Source organism: Amblyomma americanum, chromosome 3 (genome assembly GCF_052857255.1).
Source record: "Amblyomma americanum isolate KBUSLIRL-KWMA chromosome 3, ASM5285725v1, whole genome shotgun sequence".
NCBI classification, from domain to species: domain Eukaryota; kingdom Metazoa; phylum Arthropoda; class Arachnida; order Ixodida; family Ixodidae; genus Amblyomma; species Amblyomma americanum.
The window spans coordinates 4,741,962-4,765,404 of NC_135499.1; the positions used below are offsets into that span (position 1 = coordinate 4,741,962).

General features: G+C 48.7%; 1 protein-coding gene across 13 annotated transcripts in view; it reads left to right on the forward strand.

Moving 5' to 3' along the window:
• The window catches only part of LOC144124427 (ubiquitin carboxyl-terminal hydrolase 4-like), a 176,210-nt gene that overhangs the window by 65,423 nt on the left and 87,344 nt on the right, over nt 1-23,443 (forward strand). For 11 of the 13 annotated variants that reach the window (XM_077657065.1, XM_077657067.1, XM_077657063.1 and 8 more), the window contains exons 5-10: nt 222-358; nt 1,078-1,252; nt 2,697-2,840; nt 16,706-16,799; nt 17,814-18,001; nt 19,975-20,205. In XM_077657065.1, coding sequence (XP_077513191.1) covers nt 222-358; nt 1,078-1,252; nt 2,697-2,840; nt 16,706-16,799; nt 17,814-18,001; nt 19,975-20,205 — 969 coding nt within the window. The remainder of the gene's footprint in view (nt 1-221; nt 359-1,077; nt 1,253-2,696; nt 2,841-16,705; nt 16,800-17,813; nt 18,002-19,974; nt 20,206-23,443) is intronic. The other 2 variants (XM_077657070.1, XM_077657072.1) reach the window with 1 other exon arrangement.

Here is a 23,443-nt window from a genome sequence, read left to right on the forward strand (position 1 = left end):
TTCATGTTGGTAACGCTGAGCCGAGAAGTTAAAGTGCTGCCTGTTTTTGGATTCGTTTGTTGAGTGGATCAAGTACGCCTGTTGAGAGTTCCATACTGCTGAAGTGCATTCCATTTTAGCGCAAATGTATGTTTCATGTGCTAATTGTCTGGTGGAACATCTGCACAGGGTTGGAATGTCAGGGATGGTTCGGCTGCCATTAATGCCTGGGGTGTGTGCAGCACGACTGCCAGGAGTTCCTGACCCTGCTGCTGGACACGCTGCACGAGCAGACCAACGAGGCCAGCTGCCGCTCGGGCTCCTCACCACCACGGGGCAGCAGCAGCAGCAGCAGCAGCGATTCAGCATCGGCCATCTAGTGAGCCTGAAACTAAGCCCTGCCTTGTGCTCAGAGCCTGTTGGGACCATCAGATCGGGGCTGTGGCTCAGTGGTAGAACATTGTTGTGTTGGAAAGCGTATGGTCTTTTTCTGTGGCCCCAGCTCTGCTGCTTTTTGGCTCTTCCTAGCACCCTTCAGGTCACCTTTGGGGCTCTGTCACTGTGCGTCAGATGCTTCTTCTGTGTCCTCTTTTTCAGTCTCCATCATTATGCGACAGACCACATGACAACACCGCGATTTAAACAAGCTGTACAAACATACCTGCATGGCCCAGGGGTCAGGGGTTCGATTCCCAACTGATTAGCCCAGTTTTCTTTTCAGCGCAGTCTATTTATTTTTATGTCCTTATGTTTGAGATAGGGCAGGTAGAGGGTTTATTGAGGCACACAAAATGAGGGGAAAGGGAGAGGAAAGCCCCAGGGTCCTAGCCATCGTTTCGACAACAGGACTAGTTTTCTAATCTTTTAATCAATTTTCAATTCCGACGCTCCACGTGTGACTTGGCGACCTTTTGAACCAATAGTGTGTGCAGGGTTTTCCACTGGATGGGACCTTTAATGCTGTTGCATTTAATACAGAATACAGTGCACGTGGTTAAAAAAATGCGCAGCTTGTGTGTGTGTATCTAGTTTGCTGTCCTTATTTTCTCCCAGTTTCCAGATAAGCAAACTTGTGGATGACTGTGTGTTGCTTGGCAGTGGTGGCCAGGAGCAGCCCAGCACGAGTGCCAGCCAGCTCGCTGAGGAGGTGCAGCCATGTCACCAGAGCAAGTACTTAGAGGCCGAGGAGAGTGCAGTAGTCGGGGAGGAGCAGGTGCAGCCCCAGAGCCCAGCTGCCACCTCTGCCAAGCGTCGCCCTCTGCAGACTACCGAGGTGGGCTCTGCTGCTGTGGACCAAAAGAGGCCTTGTGGTGGACAGTGGGTGCAGTAAAAAGGCTGCAAATGTTGCATTTACTGAGGGCACTCGGGAAAGAATGATCCCATTCCGGTTTTGCCCTTGAACACCAACTTTTTTGTTTCTTGAGATAGGGTAGGCTCATAGCACAAAAATTTGAACAACTACCAAATTTCGGGGAGCTGTGCTTGCTGGTTTTCAAGTTACAGGAGTATATGATAATGGTTCATATAGGTCCCTTATCTCAGGCGTGGAGAATTTGCAAAATATGGTGGCACTGTAAAATTGATTATGGTCATTCCTGCTTATAGAGAAGCGTCAGGCCGTGACGTCAAAGAGATGTGGCGGCGCTGGCGTCAGCAGCGACTTTCGTTGTATAGGCAAAAAGCGGGACCTTCCTTATTGGGTGCACCATGCTTGCGTGTTTTTGGGCACAATTCATGGCGTGCCGACAAATTGTGGTGCGGTTGGTTGAGCCGCAATGCAGAAGAAAGGAAGTAGCATAAGTTTCCACGAGTTTACTGCAGTCAGATAGGCATGACAGCTACGGGCAGAGGCCGAGGAGCAAGACAAGTTCGGCGACGGATCGGCTTCGCGGCTAATTATTACCGCCGAGCTCGTGGTGAACAGTGCAAAAATCAAGTAACGCCTACAACTCATTCTCATTCTGTCGTGTTCTCAGCGTAAGTTTAGGCGCGATATTCCGTGTGCTTGGGCCTGGAAGTGGTAAAGGAATACATCTGCCTAGGGCAGGTAGTTGCTGCAGATCCGGATTACGAGACTGAAATAACTAGAATAAGAATGGGGTGGAGCCGCATTTGGCAGGTTCTCTCAGATCATGCATGACAGTTTACCAATATCGCTCGGGAGAAAAGTATACAACAGCGGTATCTAACTGGTACTCACCTGTGGGCAGAAGCATGGAGGCTTACAAAAAGGGTTCAACTTAATTTAAGGACAATGCAGCGAGCTATGGAAATGAAAATGATAGGTGTAAAGTTAAGAAACTGGAAGAGACAGAGTGAGTGAGGGAACAAACGCGGGTTAATGGCATCGTAGTCGAAATAAAGAGGAAGAAATGGGCTTGGGCAGGGCATGCAATGCGAAGGCAAGTTAACTGCTGGCCATTAAAGGTAACAGAGCAGATTCCAAGAGAAGGCAAGCGTAGCGGGGGGTGGTAGAAAGTTAGGCGGGCGGATGAGATTAAGAAGTTTACCGGGATACGGTGGCCGCAGCTGGCACAGGACAGGGTTAATTGGAGAGACATGGGAGAGGCCTTTGCCCTGCAGTTGTCGTAGTCAGGCTGGTGATGATGACTGTAGCGGGTCATCCCTTTAGTGTTTGTTTCTGGTCGTGTAGACTGAGTGGTGCCTAGTGTAGGAATTTGACATGTAGTGAAGCTCTATACTGGTTGGTGGTGCAGGGGTCGACTAGGCAGCCTTTCACCAAGCGTCTGCGGCCAGACCTGGAGGAGAGAAGCGATGCCGCCCAGCAGGCCTGGGACCAGTACATGGCCCACAACCGGTCGGTGGTCGTGGACATCTTCCAGGGGCAGTTCCGCAGCACGGTGCGTTGGGGAAGGGGACCATTGAGCGTGGCAGCTGGTCCCTGCAATGGGGATATGAGAGAAGGTGTTGGGGTCCCACTTTCAAAGCTGACTTTTTTTTTTTACCTCTTCCCACAGTTTAGATAGTTCAAAATAAAGAGAAACAGTTTTCCTCAAAACACAGCTGTCTATAAAAACAGTCAAGCAAATTTTGTTCCCACTCATCATCGGCGTAATTTGTTTCAGCTGTAAGGCCTACTACCAGGCATTATGTAAGGAAGCAGGAGTCATGCAGTAGTAGTAGCAGTAAGCTTTATTTTGTAAACTGCTGTTGAATCTCGCTTAAACGAAATTCACGGGGGCCCACAAAAAATTTTGTGTAAGTGGGAGCTTCATTGTAATGAAATCGGGGCAGGACATTGACGGATTAGACCGAATAGTTCAGGAACAACCTTTATTTTCCAAAAATCTGCGATCTTTTGTGTTTCGCCATTTCAGAATAAGTGTTGTGGTGCGATTTTCATGGTACTCTAGAAACACTGCACGTATTCGCATAATAAATGCACCCACTACATTTGCTATCAGAATGTGTCAATTCTTCCGCACATGTTATGAAAGCACCCGTGCTTTTGTATGTTTGCGAGAATTCATACGAAGACCGTGCTACTTGAAGCATTTTGGCGGAGACCAGGTGCGCAGGTGCTCGGATCACTCAACATTGAGGTTGCTTCAATTTTTCGAAGACTCTTTGCAGCGTGCAGTAGAAACATACTGGTGAAGTGTCGTTCTATTGAAACTCCACCTAGAACTGCGTCGCATCTTTATGCACACGTGTCTGCACATTAATTTCAATTTCGCAGGGAATGTCAGCAGTCTCACTGAAAGTGCGAGATGTTCCACTGCCAAGCACAAGAATGAGAGTCCAATTCCCAGCTTTGGAGGCAGTATTTGTGATGCAGGCAAAATGCGGAAATACCCATAAGATTTCTGTGCATGCCAAAGAACTCGGATCGCTGAAGTTAACCATGCTCTCTGCTAGGCAGGCCTCATCTCGTCACAGCGTCGGTTCCTTATACTGCTCAAGCAATGTTTGAATGTACAGTCCATAGACCTGGCTAGAGCAATCGGGCGCTGCACCGGTGAGCACACTTGCGTCATTTATGAGTGGCCTAGGGCTCGAAACAAGGCCTTAATGTGCATGTATGCTCCCTTGGATCGTGTTTAACTCCCAGCGTCTTTAAGGACTATATTAGGCCCACCAGGCATCGGTGACTGTCATAAACGCACAACAGAGCGCGCTGTTTGAACGCTCTAGACAAGTGTGTGGGCCACTGAACATAATGTACATGTAGGCTCTCTGGCCCAGATGTGGGAGCATGCGCATTGAGGCCGACCGTTTACCTTTAAGAGGCGGTATAGTTAGCCGTGCTCTCAGCAGTCGTGCGGAAGAATACAAAAACTTTGCAATGAATGCATTTCAATAACAAGCTTCGAAGGACCGCAGGGCTGCGTCATCGCTGTGGTTCCGGCCATTCATGCAGTCCGAGCAAGTAGAATGTGAAGTACAGTAGAACCTCATTAACTCAAATTTCCAGGGAGTGGAAATAAAGGCCTGAATTATCAGATGTCGAAGTATCGAATGGCCTCTCAAAACTGCCAAAAACCATTCGCGTGAAAGCGAACGGTTGGAGTTTTACAAACATCACCTTGAATAAAGCTTATCAACCTGAGTCGACCACCAACCGTATGTTTGGTGTTCTTTGGCCACAGTTGCTCTTGCACCGTAAAAATCCGCTGTAATAAGAACACAGCACACTACTAATACAGCACACACAGCACACCACAGCACAGCACAGTAATAAGAGCACAGCACAGTAATAAGCACAGCGTCACGAACAACCAGCCGAACCGTCCAGGCACAGAACAGAGACCGCGTTCAGTCCAGAGCACGCACGAGCGACCGAGCGTTCGGTGCTCGAGCTTCGGAGTGTTCGGCGCTCGAGCTTCGCAATGTTCGGTGCTTCTCGTCGTCTTCTTCGTTGAGCGCCAGCCTCTGAAGATTCTAAAGCCCGTGTCCAGTATTACAATTCCACCCGGGCGAAAGGGCGCCATCCTGGCGGCCTAGGGCGATGTGACGACGGCGAGGTCATAGTAAGGTTTGAGGCGGGTCGTGTGGACAATTTCGCGGCCTCGGCGGCAATGATCAGGGGATGGCGTAAGGGGTTTGATGAGGTAATTGACGGGGGATGTCTGCTGAAGAATACGGTAGGGTCCCTGGTACTTGCTAACAAGTTTGGAGGAAAGGCCGGGACCTGAGGAGGGTACCCGGAGCCAGACCAAAGAGTCAGGAAGGTAAGCGGGAGGAAGTGCAGGGGGATCACGGATGCTTTTCTGCTGCTGCTGGGCGTGAGAAGTGAAGGACCGGGCAAGCTGTCAGCATTCTTCGGCATAAGTTGCGGCTTGAGAAAGAGTTGTAAATTCGGAAGCATCAGGGCGGTAAGGTAGAATGGTGTCCGTTGTGCAAGAAGGCTCACGGCCGTACAGGAGAAAGGACGGAGAAAACCCGGTGGTGGCTTGAGCAGCGGAGTTATAAGCGTATGTGACAAAAGGGAGAACGAGGTCCCAGTTACAATGGTCGGAAGCAACATACATGGCCAGCATGTCGCCTAGGGTGCGATTAAAACGCTCAACCATGCCATTTGTCTGGGGATGGTAAGCGGAGCTGGTGCGGTGAACAACGTTGCATTCCTGAAGGAGAGCTTCTACAACTTCTGAGAGGAAGGCCGGACCTCTATCACTGAGCAGCTCTTTGGGCGCACCATGGCGAAGAATGATGCGATGGAGAATGAAGGATGCAATGTCGTGGACTGTAGCGGATGGTAAAGGCGATGTTTCAGCGTAACGTGTAAGGTGGTCGATGGCAACGATGATCCAGCGGTTCCCGGTTGATGTGCTGGGAAGAGGGCCGTAGAGGTCGATGCCAACACGCTCGAAGGGCTGTACTGGGCAAGGCAGCGGCTGCATAGGAGTGGCGGGTCGGCGAGGTGGATGTTTTCGTCGCTGGCATGTGGTGCAGGACTGAACGAACTGGCGGACGTAACGGGCCATCCCACGCCAGTAGTACCGCTGTCGTAGACGGGTGAAAGTCTTCAAGAATCCGTCATGGGCACACTGGGGATCATCGTGGTAGGAAGAGCAAATGAAGGAGCGCAGATGTGTCGGAATGACAAGAAGCCACTTGCGTCCATCCGGGAGATAGTTGCGGCAGTAAAGGAGCTCGTCTTGGATGGCGAAATGGTGGGACTGACGACGGAGAGCACGGGAAGGAGGTCGAGACGATTGACCAGATAGGAGATCAAAAAGGCAAGTGATCCACGGGTCTTTGCGTTGCTCGGAAGCCATATCAGCGAACTCAAACTTGAAAGAAGACAGGGCGGATATACAAGGCGTTGTCTCAGATGGTACAGGGGAACGTGAGAGGGCATCAGCATCGGCATGTTTGCGGCCGGAACGATAGATAACGCGAATGTCGTACTCTTGGAGTCGCAGAGCCCATCGCGCCATTCGGCCAGAGGGATCTTTCAAAGAGGACAGCCAGCAGAGGGCATGGTGATCGGTGACAACGTCAAAAGGGCGCCCATACAAGTAGGGGCGAAATTTACGATCGCCCAAAGGATGGCTAAACACTCCTTTTCGGTGACAGAATAGTTGGCTTCAGCTTTTGTGAGTGTCCGGCTAGCGTAAGCGACAGCATATACGTCAAAGCCTTGCTTGCGTTGAGCGAGTACGGCACCGGGACCGACGCCACTGGCATCGGTGTGGAGTTCCGTCGGAGAACGAGGGTCGAAGTGACGCAGAATTGGTGGAGTGGTGAGGAGGCGACGGAGTGTCGTAAACGCTTCATCACAGGCTGGCGACCAGGCCGAAAGGTCGTGGGTGGAAAGGAGCTTGTTCAGGGGGTCGACGATAGTGGCAAAATTGCGGACAAAGCGGCGGAAGTAGGAGCAGAGGCCGACGAAGCTGCGGAGGTCTTTTACAGAAGTGGGCTTTGGAAATTCGGCCACAGCTCGCAACTTGGCGTGTCAGGGAGAACGCCATCCTTCGATACGACATGACCGAGAATGGTGACCACAGCACAGCACATTAATAAGAGCACAGCACAGTAATAAGAGCACAGCACAGTAATAAGAGCACAGCACAGTAATAAGCACAGCGTCACGAACAACCAGCCGAACTGTCCAGGCACAGAACAGAGACCGCGTTCAGTCCAGAGCACGCACGAGCGACCGAGCGTTCGGCGCTCGAGCTTCGGAGTGTTCGGCGCTCGAGCTTCGCAATGTTTGGCGCTTCTCGTCGTCTTCTTCGCTGAGCGCCAGCCTCTGAAGATTCTAAAGCCCGTGTCCAGTCTTACACTGCCCTCATTGTTATCGACTCAACCAGTGCTTTGTCTTATCTCGTGACAACTGTGCTTTCAAGTGTATAACGCATATGTTTCATTTATAAACATTTTTTTCTAGTTGTTACCATGTTATTAGTCGCTAGTTATTAGTGCAGGTAACTGAACTACCCTGTCCACATACTGTTGTACTGTTGTATTCCCTGTACATTGTAAATATTGCTGCGGGCCCATGCACCCATTTCACAAGTCGAAGATGGAGCAAGTTGATGACGGAAATCACTCTGTCTTCTTGGCACTCCTCGCAGCTGCCTTGGCTGCCATTACCTTTGTTCCTCTAAATACCAGTATAAATATTCTTTCTGGAACATAATTGGTGGAGGTGCGTGATGACTGCGCTAGAAATAGCTCCACAGTGGATGCCAGCTTCACTATCCGGTGATGCCACATTTAACGGTGCAGGGAACGACAGCGACCATGTCATTGGTCATCATTGCCCATCTCCGTGACCCTAGGGCATTTTCCAGCACAAACAGCGTCAACGTCGAAGATTGGCTGAACATGTACAAACATGCGAGTATGTACAACTGACGAGACCCAACCCTCGAGCTTGCGAACATAATATTCTACCTCAAAGGCACAGCGCATGTTTGGTATGAGAGACACGAAGAGGATTTCACTAGGCCTGTGCAAGTATTCGATAATTTCGAATATTCACTCGAATAGCAAAGTATTCGATATTTGATTCGAACCGAATGTTTGGTATTCAAAATCTCGAAGTATTCGTCCGGAGTGAATAATGTCTCCGTAACTCTTGCTTCGTAGTCCGGAATCGCAACGCGGCACGCGTGTAACCAAAGCCTTGACTTTTCGTGCGTGCCTGCGCTCCTGCGTGTGTGCCCGAACTGGTCGGCTCATGCTCGTGGTGACGGAGGCTAGCAGGCGGAAGCGTGGCGCCCAAATCTGTACTTGCCAGATGTGCGTAGCAACGTTACCCGTGGTGCACCCGCACTGTAACTCTGCGTTAGTAGAGTAGAGAGATTTAGCACAGTGGCGATCCGCTTCCATGTGCCGCTAGTGCGCACGCGCTGATTGGTCCCGATGGGGCAGGGGCTGGCCGGCTCCTTGTGACGTCCTGAGGGCGACCTGCGCAGTGGCTCCCCCCTGTGGAATCGGATCTTTTTACTTCCATCTTGAACAGAGCAGGTGGTCACTGCTTGCCTTTAAATTTATTGACCAACTATTTTTTTTACTTTCCTTTGCTTTTTGCTCAGCACTGTTGCATTAGGTTTTCATATGTACATTTAGTTTTAGTACAATATTCTGGATAATGTTGCTTGTTCGTGTGTAGCTGTTCTTGCAGAGAGCAACTGCTACGCCACTGTTGCTTCACCGTCGGCGCACTCTGACTGAGGCCAGGGCCTAGTCAAGAGGACATGCTCCCTCCTTTTGCCGTGCCTCAAGAGCAAAAACTTTGTATTACCTCAATAAACAGACAAAGAACAGCGGCTGCAGATTGTGCTCTAATTAGAGGGCGTGTGGTTCTCTTGATCTCCGCGGAGCGAGTTGGACTGCAGGTGCCGCAGCCGCTCTTCTCCACGTGAAATTCACGAATCATGCATGGCGACGCGAGCACGAGAGGAAGCTAGCATGAGGCACATTGTGAGGGGTGACCCTTTCTAACGCCTGACGCGGGGCGGCACTGGGTGCTTAGTGTGTACACTTAGCAGGCATAAGCATGCGCATGGTGGGGGTCAACGCCTTCCCCCAGTTATCTAATGGAGGCGCCAAGGTTCCCCCATGCCTTTACTCTTTTGGACCTGCCCCATCGTTTAGAGTGCAGGGTTATGGCCATGCAGGTTCTCTGACTATACTTCTAGAAACTGCTGTTCAATAATATATTGTTTATGTTGCAATACCATCACATTGAAATAAAATGTTCTACAGCCATACATTATCTTTGTGCTGTGCTTTGATCATAGGGGCCTGGGTACGAGGTGCGGGGTGGGGAGGAGTGCTGAGGTGAAACTTGGCTATCCGTAATGGAAAACCCTGTGCACTCGCTAGCAGATGTTCTTGGAGCCATTGCCTAAAGGCAGTAGCTGTGCAATGACGCAATCTCAAGTGAGACCAGTACTCGGGGGTCTCAAAATAGGCCACACCCCCCAATTGTGTCGGCTCTGCATGTAGGCGAATTCCCCAATTTATGATTGCTCCTTTTACAGTACGTCAACACACTTCAATGAGTGCTATGAAGTTCAATGCATTTTCTCTCTTTCTTTTTTTTCAGGTAATGGGCTTGTGTGTTTGAAAAATACATTTGATTGTTAAAATGCCTACTGTACCATTCAACTTATTTTGTGTGCTAGAAGTATTCAAAATATTCGCATCGAAATTTTTTTGAGAAAATTTCTATTCGATTTGAATTTGCTTCGAACCAAAAACCACTATTTGCACATGCCTAGGTTTGAACAGCTGGGGCCTCTTCAAGCAGGAACTCCGTGAACTATTTGGAAAGCCACTCGGTAGACAGCTTGCCACCAGGCGGGATCTTGCCATGCACACCCAAACATTGACAGAGTCCTACATTGTGTTCAGGATGGGTAGGCACTTTTTCACAAAGTGGTCGATAAGATGTCTGAATTGGACAAGATCGGCCATGTGTTGAAGGGAATAGTGAATGACGCGTTCAACTTTTGCTGGTCCATAAAAACTGTGCAACCATTTATGCCATCATAAAGGAATGTCGACGTTCTGGGGGTGCCAAAAGTCGGCGCATTTGTCAGCAGTTCCACTGCCTCCCAAACACGCCTACAGCTTCTTCCTGCCAAGACAGCAGCTTCTTCCGCTTCGACAGCAGCCGACATTGCCACACAACATGACACGTCTGATGCGTGGAGAACTTGAAGCTCCTGTTGCCTTGCAGCTGCACTTTGCCAACACTCGGCTCCCTGCTGTTTCTCTGATCTAAGCCGTTGCCCATCAGGAGCTTCCTACCCTGGGTCTTCAGGCTGTTAGCCCTGTGCATCCACTTCCTGTATTCGAATTTTCTTCGACAAATCTTGCTCGGCCTCGTTACCTGCGTGGGTGAAACCCATCCGACTGGAGAACGCCTGATGGTCACATCAGCCGATATTGCCGCAACCGGTAGTTCGAGTTGCAAATGTTCTATCTTTCTGCGTTTCGTGGCTGCAATGAATGTTCTCACCCTGTCAGGACCTCTACTGACAACGTGCACATCCTCCTTTCCAGTGCCGCTGCTACTCATTGCCAGGCTCATGTGGACATTACCATCCGGAAGACTGGACACTGCGGTACCGACCCGGCTCTGAACTCCTCGTTTAGCTCTCTGTACAAAAAGTAATTTGCTTGCCATCTACGTAGATGGCATAGCAATGACTACCCTCATCGATACTGGAGCACAAGTCTTTCTCACGCATTCTAACCTACACTGCTGGTCATCGACCTTTGGTCACCCCGTGTGAAGATTTCTGGCCAACATAAGACTTTTGTTTGTTATTCTTTATCAGTGCCCTGACTTCCTTTCTGAACATTCAGCCCTCACAGACTGTGCCTCTGGTGTGACTCAGCTTGACCTGCCCCTTTCTTTCTTCAGACCACCATTTGCGCACCGTCTGTGTATTGTCGAATTTGTGCATCTACCATCGAAGTTGCAACTCATGGCTGCTGTTACCTTCCTGTAAATATATTTTTTCCACAACAGTGATCCCGACTGGGATTGGCAGTATTTCCAATAAATAAAGTCCATGGCACAGCGGTGTGTTCCCTTCACATGGGTTTTTGGCACCTGTGTCTTCGCTGCAATTGAGGGCCGTGTGCGTAGACATTTGTTCTAGCCATGAATAAATGCTGCAGTCTTAATGCACCATATTTACTCGCGTAATTTGTGCATTTTTTTTTTCTGTAAATGAAGACTTCAAAAAGTGTCCGTGCAGATTAAGTGAAAATTTTCTGAACACATCCTGAGAGACACTGCAAGGGTCATAATGCACAATATATACTATATATTGAATGAATGAATGATATATTTTATTAACTCTCTCAAGGTTACATCAGCAACAAAGGAAAGAGGACGCAAGGCAAAAATCTGCGTTGTTGTAGCTTGAGAGCCACCCTGCGTCCTCTGCCGGTGTGTATAGCCCAGCAGCTGATCACAACAACAGTGGAAGAGCGCACTCACAAACACAAAAGAAATACAGCCATAAAGTATCTAAACCTGACATTTGTATGAAGTTGCGCCTCTACTATCACTGGACGTTGTTTGACAAAAACTACTCCACATTTCGATGCACAGGAAACTCATTTACAATCAAACTAGATACAATGCAAGTAAAATGAAGGTACACGAAGCTATATATAAGTTCTGATCACGAGTTATGTGTATTCAAACATGGGAATAAGTGTGACTAGTTTGCGCCGTGAAGTCTCCAAGTATTATGTTGTTCTTTTGCAGAATATTGAGGTAATGTGATAAACTATGTATCAGTGACTGCTTAGCGTATGTGGTGCGGCAGAAAGGTACACACCATGACATTTTGTTTTGTGCGTTGTAGGATGAAATCGAACGAGTCAGGTTGAGACTTGATAAAAGGAACTCATTCTTAGTGGAAACAGTGTTTTTATACATAGCGATTAACTTGAATGGGAATAACTCTGAGATTGTCATGATATTAAACCTTGCAAAGTAGGGACCTGTATGAGTACACCACGGTACATTAGCTATTAATCTAATTGCTCGTTTTTGAGCAATTAGAAATTTTAATTTGGTTTGGCTTAGTTGTTATCCCCCAGACCATGAGACAATAAGTTATATGTGGCAATATAAACGCATTGTAAATTAATATTTTCACTTTAGGGGGAAGTGTGTGCCTCTGGCGACCTAGGATGCCATTAATCCTGTTTATTTTGGCACAGATATTCTCAATATGTTTATCTCAATTAAGAGACTCGGTCAAAACAACACCAAGACACTTCACAGCTGGCACGACCTCAATTTTTTTGTTTCCTAACCAAAGGTCGAGATTGGCACTCATCATTCTATTTTTAGCTCGGAATAATATTGCTTGCCTCTTGGTAATGTTTACTTTTAGGAAATTCTTAAAGGGCCATTGACGCAGGAATTCTAAGAACTGATTGCCGAGTGCTAGTAGGTCAGTTTCTGTATTACCCAAGGCAAGCATTGTGAGGTCGTCTGCATACGCTATTATGTGTACAGGAAGAGGAGCAGAAAATATATCATTATTGTAGATATTAAATAATAGCGGCCCCAGAATGCTGCCTTGGGGTACACCAGAGAGTTTATGTACCAGTAAATCATGATTAAGCAGGTCAAATGCTTTTGAAAAATCAACAAATATTCTGAGTACAAAGAATTTTCCTCAAATGCATTTATTATTGTGTCTTTTTGCCTAATTAGTGCCATTTCCGTGGACCTTTGTTTTCTGAAACCGAATTGACTGTCTGATAAAACAATGTTTTACTAGAAAATTATGAATTCTCACGTAAATAATCTTTTCCAGACCTGTGGATAATATCGGAACAACTGAAATAGGCCTGTAATTGGCCATATCCGAGGTAGCACCACCTTTGTGAATGACAGCCACTTTTGCTACCTGCATTTCATTTGGAAAGATGCCAGATGCTAAAGCTAGGTTATAGATATGCATTAGCATTGGGGCTAGTATGTCAGCTACAAACTTGAAGGGTTTGACCTGAAAGCCATCTTTACAATCTTCATATCTGCTCTTTCTTAGATTTCTAAATACTGTCATGGTTTCGTCTTCATGTGTAGGATACATGAACAGGGATTCTGGAATACATGTGTGTTATACGCGTAACCCACAGTTGTGTCAGATGGATAGCATAATGTTTTGGTTACGTTAACAAAGAAATTATTAAATTCATTACACAGTTCCTCCGCACTTATTGGTATACCATCTTTCATTATTGTTGTAATAGTTGTTTTTGAGGTGCGATATAGTAATTTGTTAATTGGTCCCACTGGTTGTGAACATTTCTTTTGGATCCCTCAGAAAATGCCTTACTAAAGTACCTTAACTTGGCAGTTCTTAGTTCTCGATTTAGCTGGTTTCGGTATTTTTTATATTTATTAAGCTTGGAAGGCTGCTGCGATTTCATGAATTCCACAAACATTTTCTCTTTGGTCTTTATTTTGTGCAGCAGTTCTTGCGTAACCCACGGCTTCTTAGGATTGCGATCGCGCAGACGGACTTGCGGAAAACATTTATCATAGACAGTTTTTATTTTGAACAAAAATGCAATATACGCCTAATTCACGTCTTTTAAAGATAGCACATCGTCCAAACTTGTTTCATATAGCATCGAACGAAAACGGTCAAGTGTGGTGATATCAATTCGTCAAAAATGTGGAGAGGTTGCTGCAGGAAATCGATAAGGGCGTTCAGATGGGACGAAGGTCGGACAGTACAGTTCCAGCTTTTTTTTTTCCGCATTTTTCTGCGTTCGTGATTACAATCTCAGTGGAGGACGATGTGGAACACGTGATGCGTGTAGGTACTTCGATAAGATTGAAAAAGCCATAGGCATCTAGTAAGCTTATGAATTCTTGTTGTGGTGCTGAATCACATCGCGTATCAATATTCAAGTCACCCGATAAATATAATACTTGCTGGTTTGCTGTTACGTAATCAAACAGGCTTTTAAGAACGTCCAGGCAGCCTCTCAAATTTCCATCAGGAGGACAGTATAGAGCGGTGAAAAGGTTATTTCCACCTCCTACTGTCAGTATTTCAATATCGGGGGTAGAAACTGTGACTGGTTTGTTTTCTACTGCAGCTAGTGTGTTCAATATCTGTAACCACACTCTGCCACCTCGGCACCCAGGTCTGTTGAGAACAAAATGTGTATAGTTACTTAGAACTAAATAGTTTGCATCATCTTGATACCAGGTCTCGGTAAACATAATTACACCAAAAGAAAATTTGAAACAGAAAAAAGGGCTTCTATTTCATTAACTTCGTTGTTTATTGAACGGCAGTTCAAGTGATAAAGTTTTACGTCATTTGTGCTGACTAGCTGGTTTAACTGTGCTAGAGCAAGCAGCTGATAGCAATCCATGATGAAGGATAACTTCTTAGGTCATCTTGGCCACGTCACTGCTATTCGTTATCTTTAGCAGCGTACTGTTTTCAGATTTCTGTGCATAGATCTGGCCTCCACGCACCCAGACAAACTTCCAGTTTGATTCGCGCTTCTTATTGACAGCCAGCCCTAGCAAACGCTTGTGATCTGGGCTAAGGTGCTCGTCCACATACACTGACCTCGTTTCCTCAAACCCAAGGTCTCTACAGACAGCCTCGTTTTTCGCACCTTTTCAAGAAAAGCGTCTCTCTTCTTTCGATACACAAATTGTGCAACTATGCACTTCTCTGTTTTGCTTCCATGAACGGCCACTCTGTGACATACGTCAGTGTTGGAAGGCGCAACACTTTCGCCCACTTTTTCGCGAACTTTATCCAGGATATCGAGCAAGTTTTCATCTGTGCTTACGGGTATCCCTTTTATTTCTACCTTTGCATTCCATGAATACTGTTCACAATGTACCAGCCGTGCCTCACACAATTTGACCTGGGCAGCAAGAGAATATTGCCACCTAGATGTAGACCTCTCATCTACCCTAAGAAAAAATATTGGCTCTAAATATAGGACACATACCCCCTCATGCCCTATCCCACATTGTGTAGTTCCCCATGGGATGGCATAACGGCGCATGCGCAGCTCAAAACAATAAGCGTGCAACAATGCAATTGTGAAGCCAGCAGTGGGAGGCAGAGGAGATAACGGGCGATGAAATGCTGCCTTCGCATGCGGCCTGGTTGACTAGTGGCAAAGCGAACAGCAAACAGTTTGGCAGTTTCGGATTCAGGTGTGCATGCAATTGTTTGTTCGGGAAAGCGACCTCCAGTGCGAGCGAGCCGGGTATACTGCGCACAGTTCATGCCCTCGCCACTCGCACCTTGCGCAACCACACATGGCTATGGGCCTGCGCCGATCTTCCCAAGCCTGTCTTACGTGCACCTGTGTACATGCTGGTACACGTACCTGAAAGTTCGATTTAGTTGACTGATCCAAGGAGCTAGTTATGTGCATCTTCAACTTTTTCATCTTCAGTGTCAATTTACCCAATGCACGCCGGCAGCCTGCGCTCCAGTGCCGCATTTCTGCAGCAATGTTGTCAATGCCAATGCATATTGCTCTATTGCCATATTTCTGCCACAACATTGTCCACGGCAACATATGCAGCACACATCTTTCATTCACTGCCGCCACATAGCTCAAAGCGCGAATATTAGTTTGATAGTAGCATTAGTTGATGAAGGCAATGTGTAATGCACAGCGCGAGAGTGTGTTGCAGTTTAGCACAAGGAGTGTTCGACTCTGGCAATAGCCTAGTGCTCTTGCGCAGCAGCCAGTGAAGCTGATTCGCCCATGCCACCACGGGTTCGAATCCCAGCTGCGGATATGTATCTGGATTTGTTGTTTACTTCTTTCTTTCACTTGGCACAAACGCACTAACATCGCAAACCAGTATTCGTTTCGCTTGGCACAAACCCACAAACATTGCCAGATCTTGCTTGGGGTTTACCCGGCGGAATAGTGGTTTTGCACTAATGGAGCAGTCATGGAGGGCTAGTGCAGATGCTGTGCACACTCCAGGCAGAATTGTCGAAGGCGGTGCTTCAGCCATCACAGGGAATGACAAAGACTGGTATGGATCAAAAGGGTATGGGAGCAACTGGGTCTGATTAATTGCTTCTGATTGAGGCGGGCAAGAAAAATGTGAAAGTTACTGGCTGACGTAAATGAAAGACTGGAGAGGGAGATCGAATAAAGCGTTGTGAGCTTTCTGAACAAAAGTGGAAAGCCAAACGTCGGCCCATTTAGCTACTTTGCTTGAGAGTGTATGCAAAGTTTGTGCACTGGAGGTAAAAATTGTGTCATATTTGGCAAAGGTGTCTCCTCTTCACGTATGCAATGTGATGCTTAGAGTTGAAGGCCTGTCAGGTGCGGCTCTGTGCCAGTAGTGACCAACCGAATATTGTAGCCCACCTTTACATCGCACTCCAACTTTTCCAGCATTCATTGTTTGCCAGGCTGAGACATTTGGAGACCAAAGGCTACATGCTTTAGAGTGCTGCTTAGCCAAGTGTTGCATTGCTGTAAGATGTGCTCCAGATCTGAAATTTTAGTGCTCCAAAAATTGCTCCAAAGTGAATTTTACCAGCAGCAACACTGCATAAGGGACCCCTCCTCCCTACCCTCACCCCAAAAAAGTTTGCTCGATCGATCAGACAATAGATCGATGAACCAATCAGTCCAGTCAGTCAATCAATCAGTGAAATAAGTTTCACTGCTGGGCAGAGACCATGTGCCTGTAGTGTGTGGGCGAGTGCAGTGGGCATGGAGATCCAGCGGCGTTTGTGTGCAGGTGGTGTGCTCGGGATGCGGCCACGTGTCTGTGACCTACGAGCCATTCATGTACCTGCCCGTGCCCCTGCCACACGCCCTGGAGCGGCACATTGGTGAGGCTGGCTGCTGTGCTCCTTCCCATGAGGCATAGAGAGAATGCTGAGTGCAGTCAGGGCAGTGTTCGATCAGATGGTCATGCCAGCTTGGGTTGTGAGATTCAGACTCCTGCAAAACATGGGAGAGCAAACTGTGAGACCACAGAAAGAATAATTGTCACCTATCTCATCGTCAAGAGTAAGTGCAAGCTTATGATGTGTTGCAGGAAAGGCACAGCATATTCTAGGGCAGCTCTCTCCCAAAGACATTGGCGTGTGTACCTCCACTGGTTTGACGCTTTGAGCAGCAATGTGTAGGCCAAGGAGTCACGGTACAAACACTCACAGCATAAACCTGTGGCACGGACTGATAGACACCGTGCATCTGTTTGTTGTGTGTGTAGCTCCAATGTGTAGCCTCATGTTTATAACACAGGTGCAGAAGGGAAGGGCATCGTTATCCGTTGTGCCTTGCATGTTTGTTCTGTCCGGTCCAGCGGCAGCAGCAGAGTAAGTGCTGTCAATTGAAGCAAGATGTTGATCCTCTCAGTGGGGAGCATTCCCCAGTGGCAGCTTTGTGCGGCTGCGCACAGGTTGAGCACTGTGGCTCATCAAGTAGCAGCTCATGGTGGCGATAGCCAAGTCAGTCAGGTATACTTGGCTTTCTGTCCAGCTAAGTGGTTGTTTACAAACTGGAATTGAAATAGAGAAATGAGTTCAAAAATGGCAGCTTGTGTTAACATTGTATGTATGTATGCGTGTACTATCTGTAACGATGCTTCTCTTTTTTGTACCAGCTCTTTGCTGTACTGCTGTAGGTTGCTCCTTTTGTTACGGGGCCAGAGACCTTGTCAGGCAACCATGCCTTTAGTCTCTGCCACCCGCAGGATCATGTGATTTTCTTGCAAATAAAAACTGACTGACTGACTGACTGACATCAGTCCTCAATAAACATGCAAAAAAGGATTCATTGCGGAAATTGTGGCTGCCCGCAGAAAGTAGAGAGGAATTTTTCGTTGCTGGGCTATGCAGAGGTGACGTACGTACCCCTGGGCGTGGCGCCAAGTGTGAGACGGTGCCTGGTGCGGCTCCCCAAGCAGGAAACAGTGGGCCAGCTGAGGGATGTCCTTGTCGCCCAGCTTGAGGAGGGCGAGCCACCAACGCACGGCATTGCCCTCGCTGAGATGAGTGACAATGGCCGCGTCTTCCACCGAGTCCTGGTATGCTCCTCCAGGACCACATGGGCCCAGGAAGTGGTTTCGTATTTGGCTCGGCTGTTGTTTGGCAGAGAATGTCGATTCAGTCGTAACAGTGCTACTCTCCTCGAGGCAAAGCTCACTTCCAAGAAATGCTGTGAAAGTTTTGGCGCCAGCCTAGGACAAAGCTTTCACTCGTATAAAATTTATTGAAGAATTCAGAAAGGCAGAATTTAAATAATTTGACCCGTGCACATAGATTAGCTATGAACTCTGAGGCACAATTCATACCAGCACTAGCCGAGCCAAATATGGAACCGCACCTTGTCAGCATTGCCGTGGTGGTTGAAGGGCTCTTTCGAAAGCATCGCCAGTGGCTATCATCTGTGCACATTTTAGCCCGAGTCGACGAAAAACCTCGTGTTTGGCGCTCTTTGGCCTTAGTTGCCCTTGCTCCATAAAGACCTAGCATCATGATCACTTTTTTACCTTGCTCGGTTAATGGCTAATTTATATTGCGCAGGGCCTTCTCATCAAAATGGTGTGCCACTTCATTTTTTAAAATATCCAAACAATAACTTAAAAAAGTGAAAACTTTGCACCAAGGCTGAAACTACTGCAAGCAGCCCAGAGGGGTGCTTTGCGTGACACCAGTGCTGATACCGCTTCTGGCAAGCGAGGTCGCATGTGTGCGCTGTGCCAGAGGCAAATTGGCAACAGAGCAGCACGCATAGAGGGGTAAAGCACTTCTCAAGGACACCTCAGGAGCTGCGATGATGACCAGCAAGGGAAGCAAAGATCCCACTTCCAGGCTGCTTTGATGCTGTCACCAGGTGTCATGCGTGCAGTCCAGAATACGCCCAGCGGACACTGCTCAGGCATCCTAGACAAGTGTTTTGCCCTCTAGCCGCCGCGGTGGCTGAGTGGTTATGGCGCTCGGCTGCTGGCCCGAAAGACGTGGGTTCGATCCCGGCCATGGCGGTCGAATTTTGATGGAGGCGAAATTATAGGGGCCCGTGTACTGTGCGATATCAGTGCACGTTAAAGAACCCCAGGTGGTCAAAATTTCCGGAGCCCTTCACTGCGGCGTCCCTCATAGCCTGAGTTGCTTTGGGACATTGAACCCCCATAAACCATAAACACTACTGTACAGTTACAGTAGCAACTCATTTAGTTTGTTGTCGCAATGGTAAGAAGCCGCAGCCGCTTTGATACTGCTAGGGCTGTCTTTTAATGTGAGAGTGTTAGCTTAGTGTGTAATGATCTATGATTCCAAGATATTTCAAATATTCAGCACGGATGACATGGGTGTTGTTTACTTTGTATGCGTAGGAAAACGCAGTCCCTTGGTGCATCTCAAAGTATTCGGTCATTATCATCCTTTGGTAGTAGTAATGGCCCTTGGCAATCATTTAGCATCGGGGTTGTTGAAGTGCAAAGCATTGGAATAGCTTCTCGTTTGGCGTAACTGTGGTGCATACTACCTGCATAAATATGATAAATAGTGCATACATTGTGCATACACGCATACCATCATGGACAAAAGTAAGAGACCATCCTCCAAGTTCCGACTGATGCCACTGTGCGTGGATGCACCGCCTGACAAAGCATTTCGACAGCAGAAGTGCTGTTTCAGGTGGTGCCCCCATGTACAGGCTGCAACTTGGAGAAGGGGGGGTCGCTTTCTTGTGCTCATGGATAGTGCATTGAGTTTACCTGCGGTAAACATACTGCACACTGTATATGCCGTCATAAAAGGAAAGGAGGGTGCACTGAACATCAGGCACTTGCTTGCATGTTCTCCCCCCATGTTTTTAGTGGGCCTCCACACCTTCGCATGTAACACAAAGGAATTATTAGCTTCTGGATGAGAAATACAGCAGTGGTATGACCTTCTCATTCTCATTTCTTCTTCACAGTTGATTTCACTCAGCCACTTCTGCTGCTCTTTTCTCCTCTGCTGCTTCCACTTGTCATGTGTGGTTGCTGTTGCCCAGGACGAGGGCGTGGCTGTGCGGTGTATTGGCGAGGGTGGCCGTGAGGTGTTTGCCTTTGCCCTGGGCCCCTGCCAGGAAGCGGAGGAGGTCGAGGAGGAGGAGGGGGCATGCTCCCTGCCCGCAGCCCCACGGGCGTGGCATTCCTGCGCCATCTGCCTTGAGGATGTGGCCGATGACCAGCTGCACATGCACCCCTCCTGCCAGTGCCTGCTGTGCCGCAGCTGCCTTGAGGTGTGCACCAGCAGGGTTGTCCGTTGAGTCCATTCCTGGACGCTTTTCCTCTCCTCTTGGCTTCACTGGAAGGTGCGGTGCAGGCGGATGTTAAGAAGTCATCGTACCGTGGTCCTACTTTTGAGCATAACACACTTTTAGCTCCTGTTCTCGGCAAGCTCAGTCAAACAGTGTCCCCAAATTATGGGGGGACTTGTGTCGAAACCAGTTAAAAAGAGAACTGCCCCGAAAGCCAACATTTCTGCCCAAAATACATCCAGCAGAAAACAACTAAATTTCCCAGCATTGTAAGAAAGCAGCTTTGTTTTGTGGTGCCTTGGACCACCATCTCAGTGATGTGTTGTGCATAGTGATTTGCATGCAGTATATTGTCACTGAGAAACGGTTGGCGTAAGCAGGGCTGGTTTACTTGCTTTAATTAGACGCGCAAGACGTTGGAACGCGCAAGGCAGCAGGCAGCACGAGAGATGAAGAAGACGAAGCATCTAGCCCCGAGATGGCTCAAGGCTTGCCAACTGCCAGGAAATGCAGTTTAGCCGCTGTATGGCGCCACTAGTGTAGTTAGTAGCGTAGCATTGCTCCCCCTCTCTTGAAGACACCGACTCGGTGTGGTAGCAATTGCAGGCAGGACCACAAGGGTAGTCACACGTGTCTGGCGTGTGGTGTAGACACGCGCGAGGGGCTAGCGGGCGTGGTACGGCTTCATCCGAGCGACGTGGACAACTTCGGAGGTCGGCCGTCTAGAAGAGCGAACTGTTCCTTGGGGGAGAACTTCGTAGGTAACTAGACTGAGCTGGCGGAGCACCTCGTAGGGGCCAAAGTATCTCCGTAGAAGCTTCTCAGAGCGTCCCCTCATGCGGATTGGGCTCCACACCCAGACTTGTTCGCCGGGCAGGTAACGCACATTTCGGTGGCGGAGGTTGTATCGCTGAGCGTCGTGAACTTGCTGGTGCCGGATGCGCTGTCGAGCGAGTTGGCGGGCGGCCTCAGCGTAACGAACAAATTGGGCAGCACCCATAACAGAGGGGGTAGCGCTAGCTGGAAGCAGCACTGCATCCAGCATGGTTGTGGCTTCGCGACCATGTACTAAACGAAATGGAGTGAAGCGTGTCGTTTCCTGGACCGCAGTATTATAAGCAAAGGTGACGTAAGGGAGTATGGCATCCCAGTTCCGGTGGTCCGCTTCGACATACATAGAAATCATGTCGGCGATCGTCTTGTTGAGCCGTTCGGTGAGGCCGTTCGTTTGAGGGTGGTAAGCGGTTGTTTTGCGGTGACTGGTGCCGCTTAGGCGCATAACCTCCTGCGTAAGGGCCGAGGTGAACGCTGTTCCCCTGTCAGTTAAAACGATGGTGGGTGCACCGTGACGAAGCACAATGTTTTGAATGAAGAAGTTTGCAATTTCGTCAGCAGTACCAAGGGGAAGAGCTTTGGTCTCACAGTATCGGCTGAGGTAGTCGGTGGCGACCACAATGTAGTGGTTGCCCAGCGAGGACTCCGGAAATGGGCCAAGTATGTCCATGCCAACTTGGTGGAAGGGAATCTGAGGCGGATCAATAGGCTGCAGTTGGCCGGCTGGCTTAGTCGGCGGCGTCTTGCGACACTGGCACTCGCGGCAAGTTCTTACGTAACGTTTCACAACTGCAGCAACCCTTGGCCAGTAGTATTTTTGCCGTATTCGTGCCAAAGTTCGACAAAAACCCAGGTGACCAGAAGATGGGTCATCATGGCTCGCCTCCAGGACTTCGTTGTGAAGGGCCGTAGGCACAAGGAGTAGATAGACAGCTTCTGTTGGACTGTAGTTTTTCTTATACAGGACGCCGTCACGTAAACAGAACGACGACAGCCCGCGCGAAAAGATTCGCGGGGGAGACTGAGCGCTTCCTTCTAGATACTCAATGAGGGGCCGTAGTTCGCTGTCGTCCCTTTGGTGTTGAATGAGGATGGACGTGGAGATGGCACCAAGAAAAACGGAATCGTCGTCGGGGTCAGCTCGGTTGTTCTCAATAGGAGCACGAGATGAACAGTTGGCATCACTGTGCTTCTTACCAGACTTATAGACGATGGTGACATCGAATTCCTGAAGCCGAAGGCTCCAGCGTGCAAGCCGTCCCGAGGGATCTTTGAGGTTCGCCAGCCAACACAGCGAGTGGTGGTTGCTGACGACCCTGAAAGGGCGGCCATATAGGTACGGGCGAAATTTTGATACTGCCCACACAATGGCCAGGCATTCTTTTTCAGTGGTGGAATAGTTCGCCTCAGATCGTGACAATGTGTGGCTCGCATATGCGATTACGCGTTCGAGACCATCCTGCCTCTGCACAAGGACAGCACCGAGGCCGATGTTGCTGGCGTCTGTGTGTAGCTCAGTGTCGGCTGACTCGTCGAAGTGTCCAAGGATGGGGCGTACTTTGGAGATGAGTGCGGAGGTCTTCAAAGGCTTACTGTTGCTCCAGGCCCCAGAAGAATGGTTCGGAATCTTTCGTGAGTCGCGTGAGGGGCTCAGCGATCTGGGAGAAGTTCTGCACAAAACGCCGATAATAGGCGCAGAGACCCAGAAAGCGGCGCACACTGCGCTTATCGGTGGGCACAGGAAAAGCAGCCACGGCAGCAATCTTATCGGGGCCTGGGCTAACCCCTTTAGTGCTCACGATGTGGCCCAGAAACTTCAACTCTTCGAAAGCGAAGTGACACTTTTCGGGCTTCAGGGAAAGACCGGCCGACCGAATTGCTTCGAACACAGCGCGCAGGCGTCTCAGGTGCTCTTCGAACGTGTCAGAAAAGATGACAACGTCATCCAAGTACACGAGACATTACTGCCATTTGAGATCGGCAAGAACGGTGTCCATCATCCTCTGGAAAGTTGCAGGAGCCGAGCACAGGCCGAAAGGGAGCACCCGGAATTCGTACAGACCGTCCGGTGTAATAAAGGCGGTCTTTTCCCGGTCGCGTTCGTCCACCTCGATTTTCCAATAGCCGCTTCGTAAATCTAGCGATGAGAAGTACTTGGCGTGGCGCAGCCGGTCCAGGTAGTCATCAATACGCGGGAGAGGATAAACATCCTTTTTAGTGACATTGTTTAAACGTCTGTAATCAAAGCAGAACCGTAGGGTTCCATCTTTCTTTGCCACTAGAACAACAGGCGACGCCCACGGGCTCGTCGACGGCTGTATCACGTTGTCCTTGAGCATTTCTTGAACTTGGCGGCAAATGGCATCACGCTCCTTCGAAGAGATGT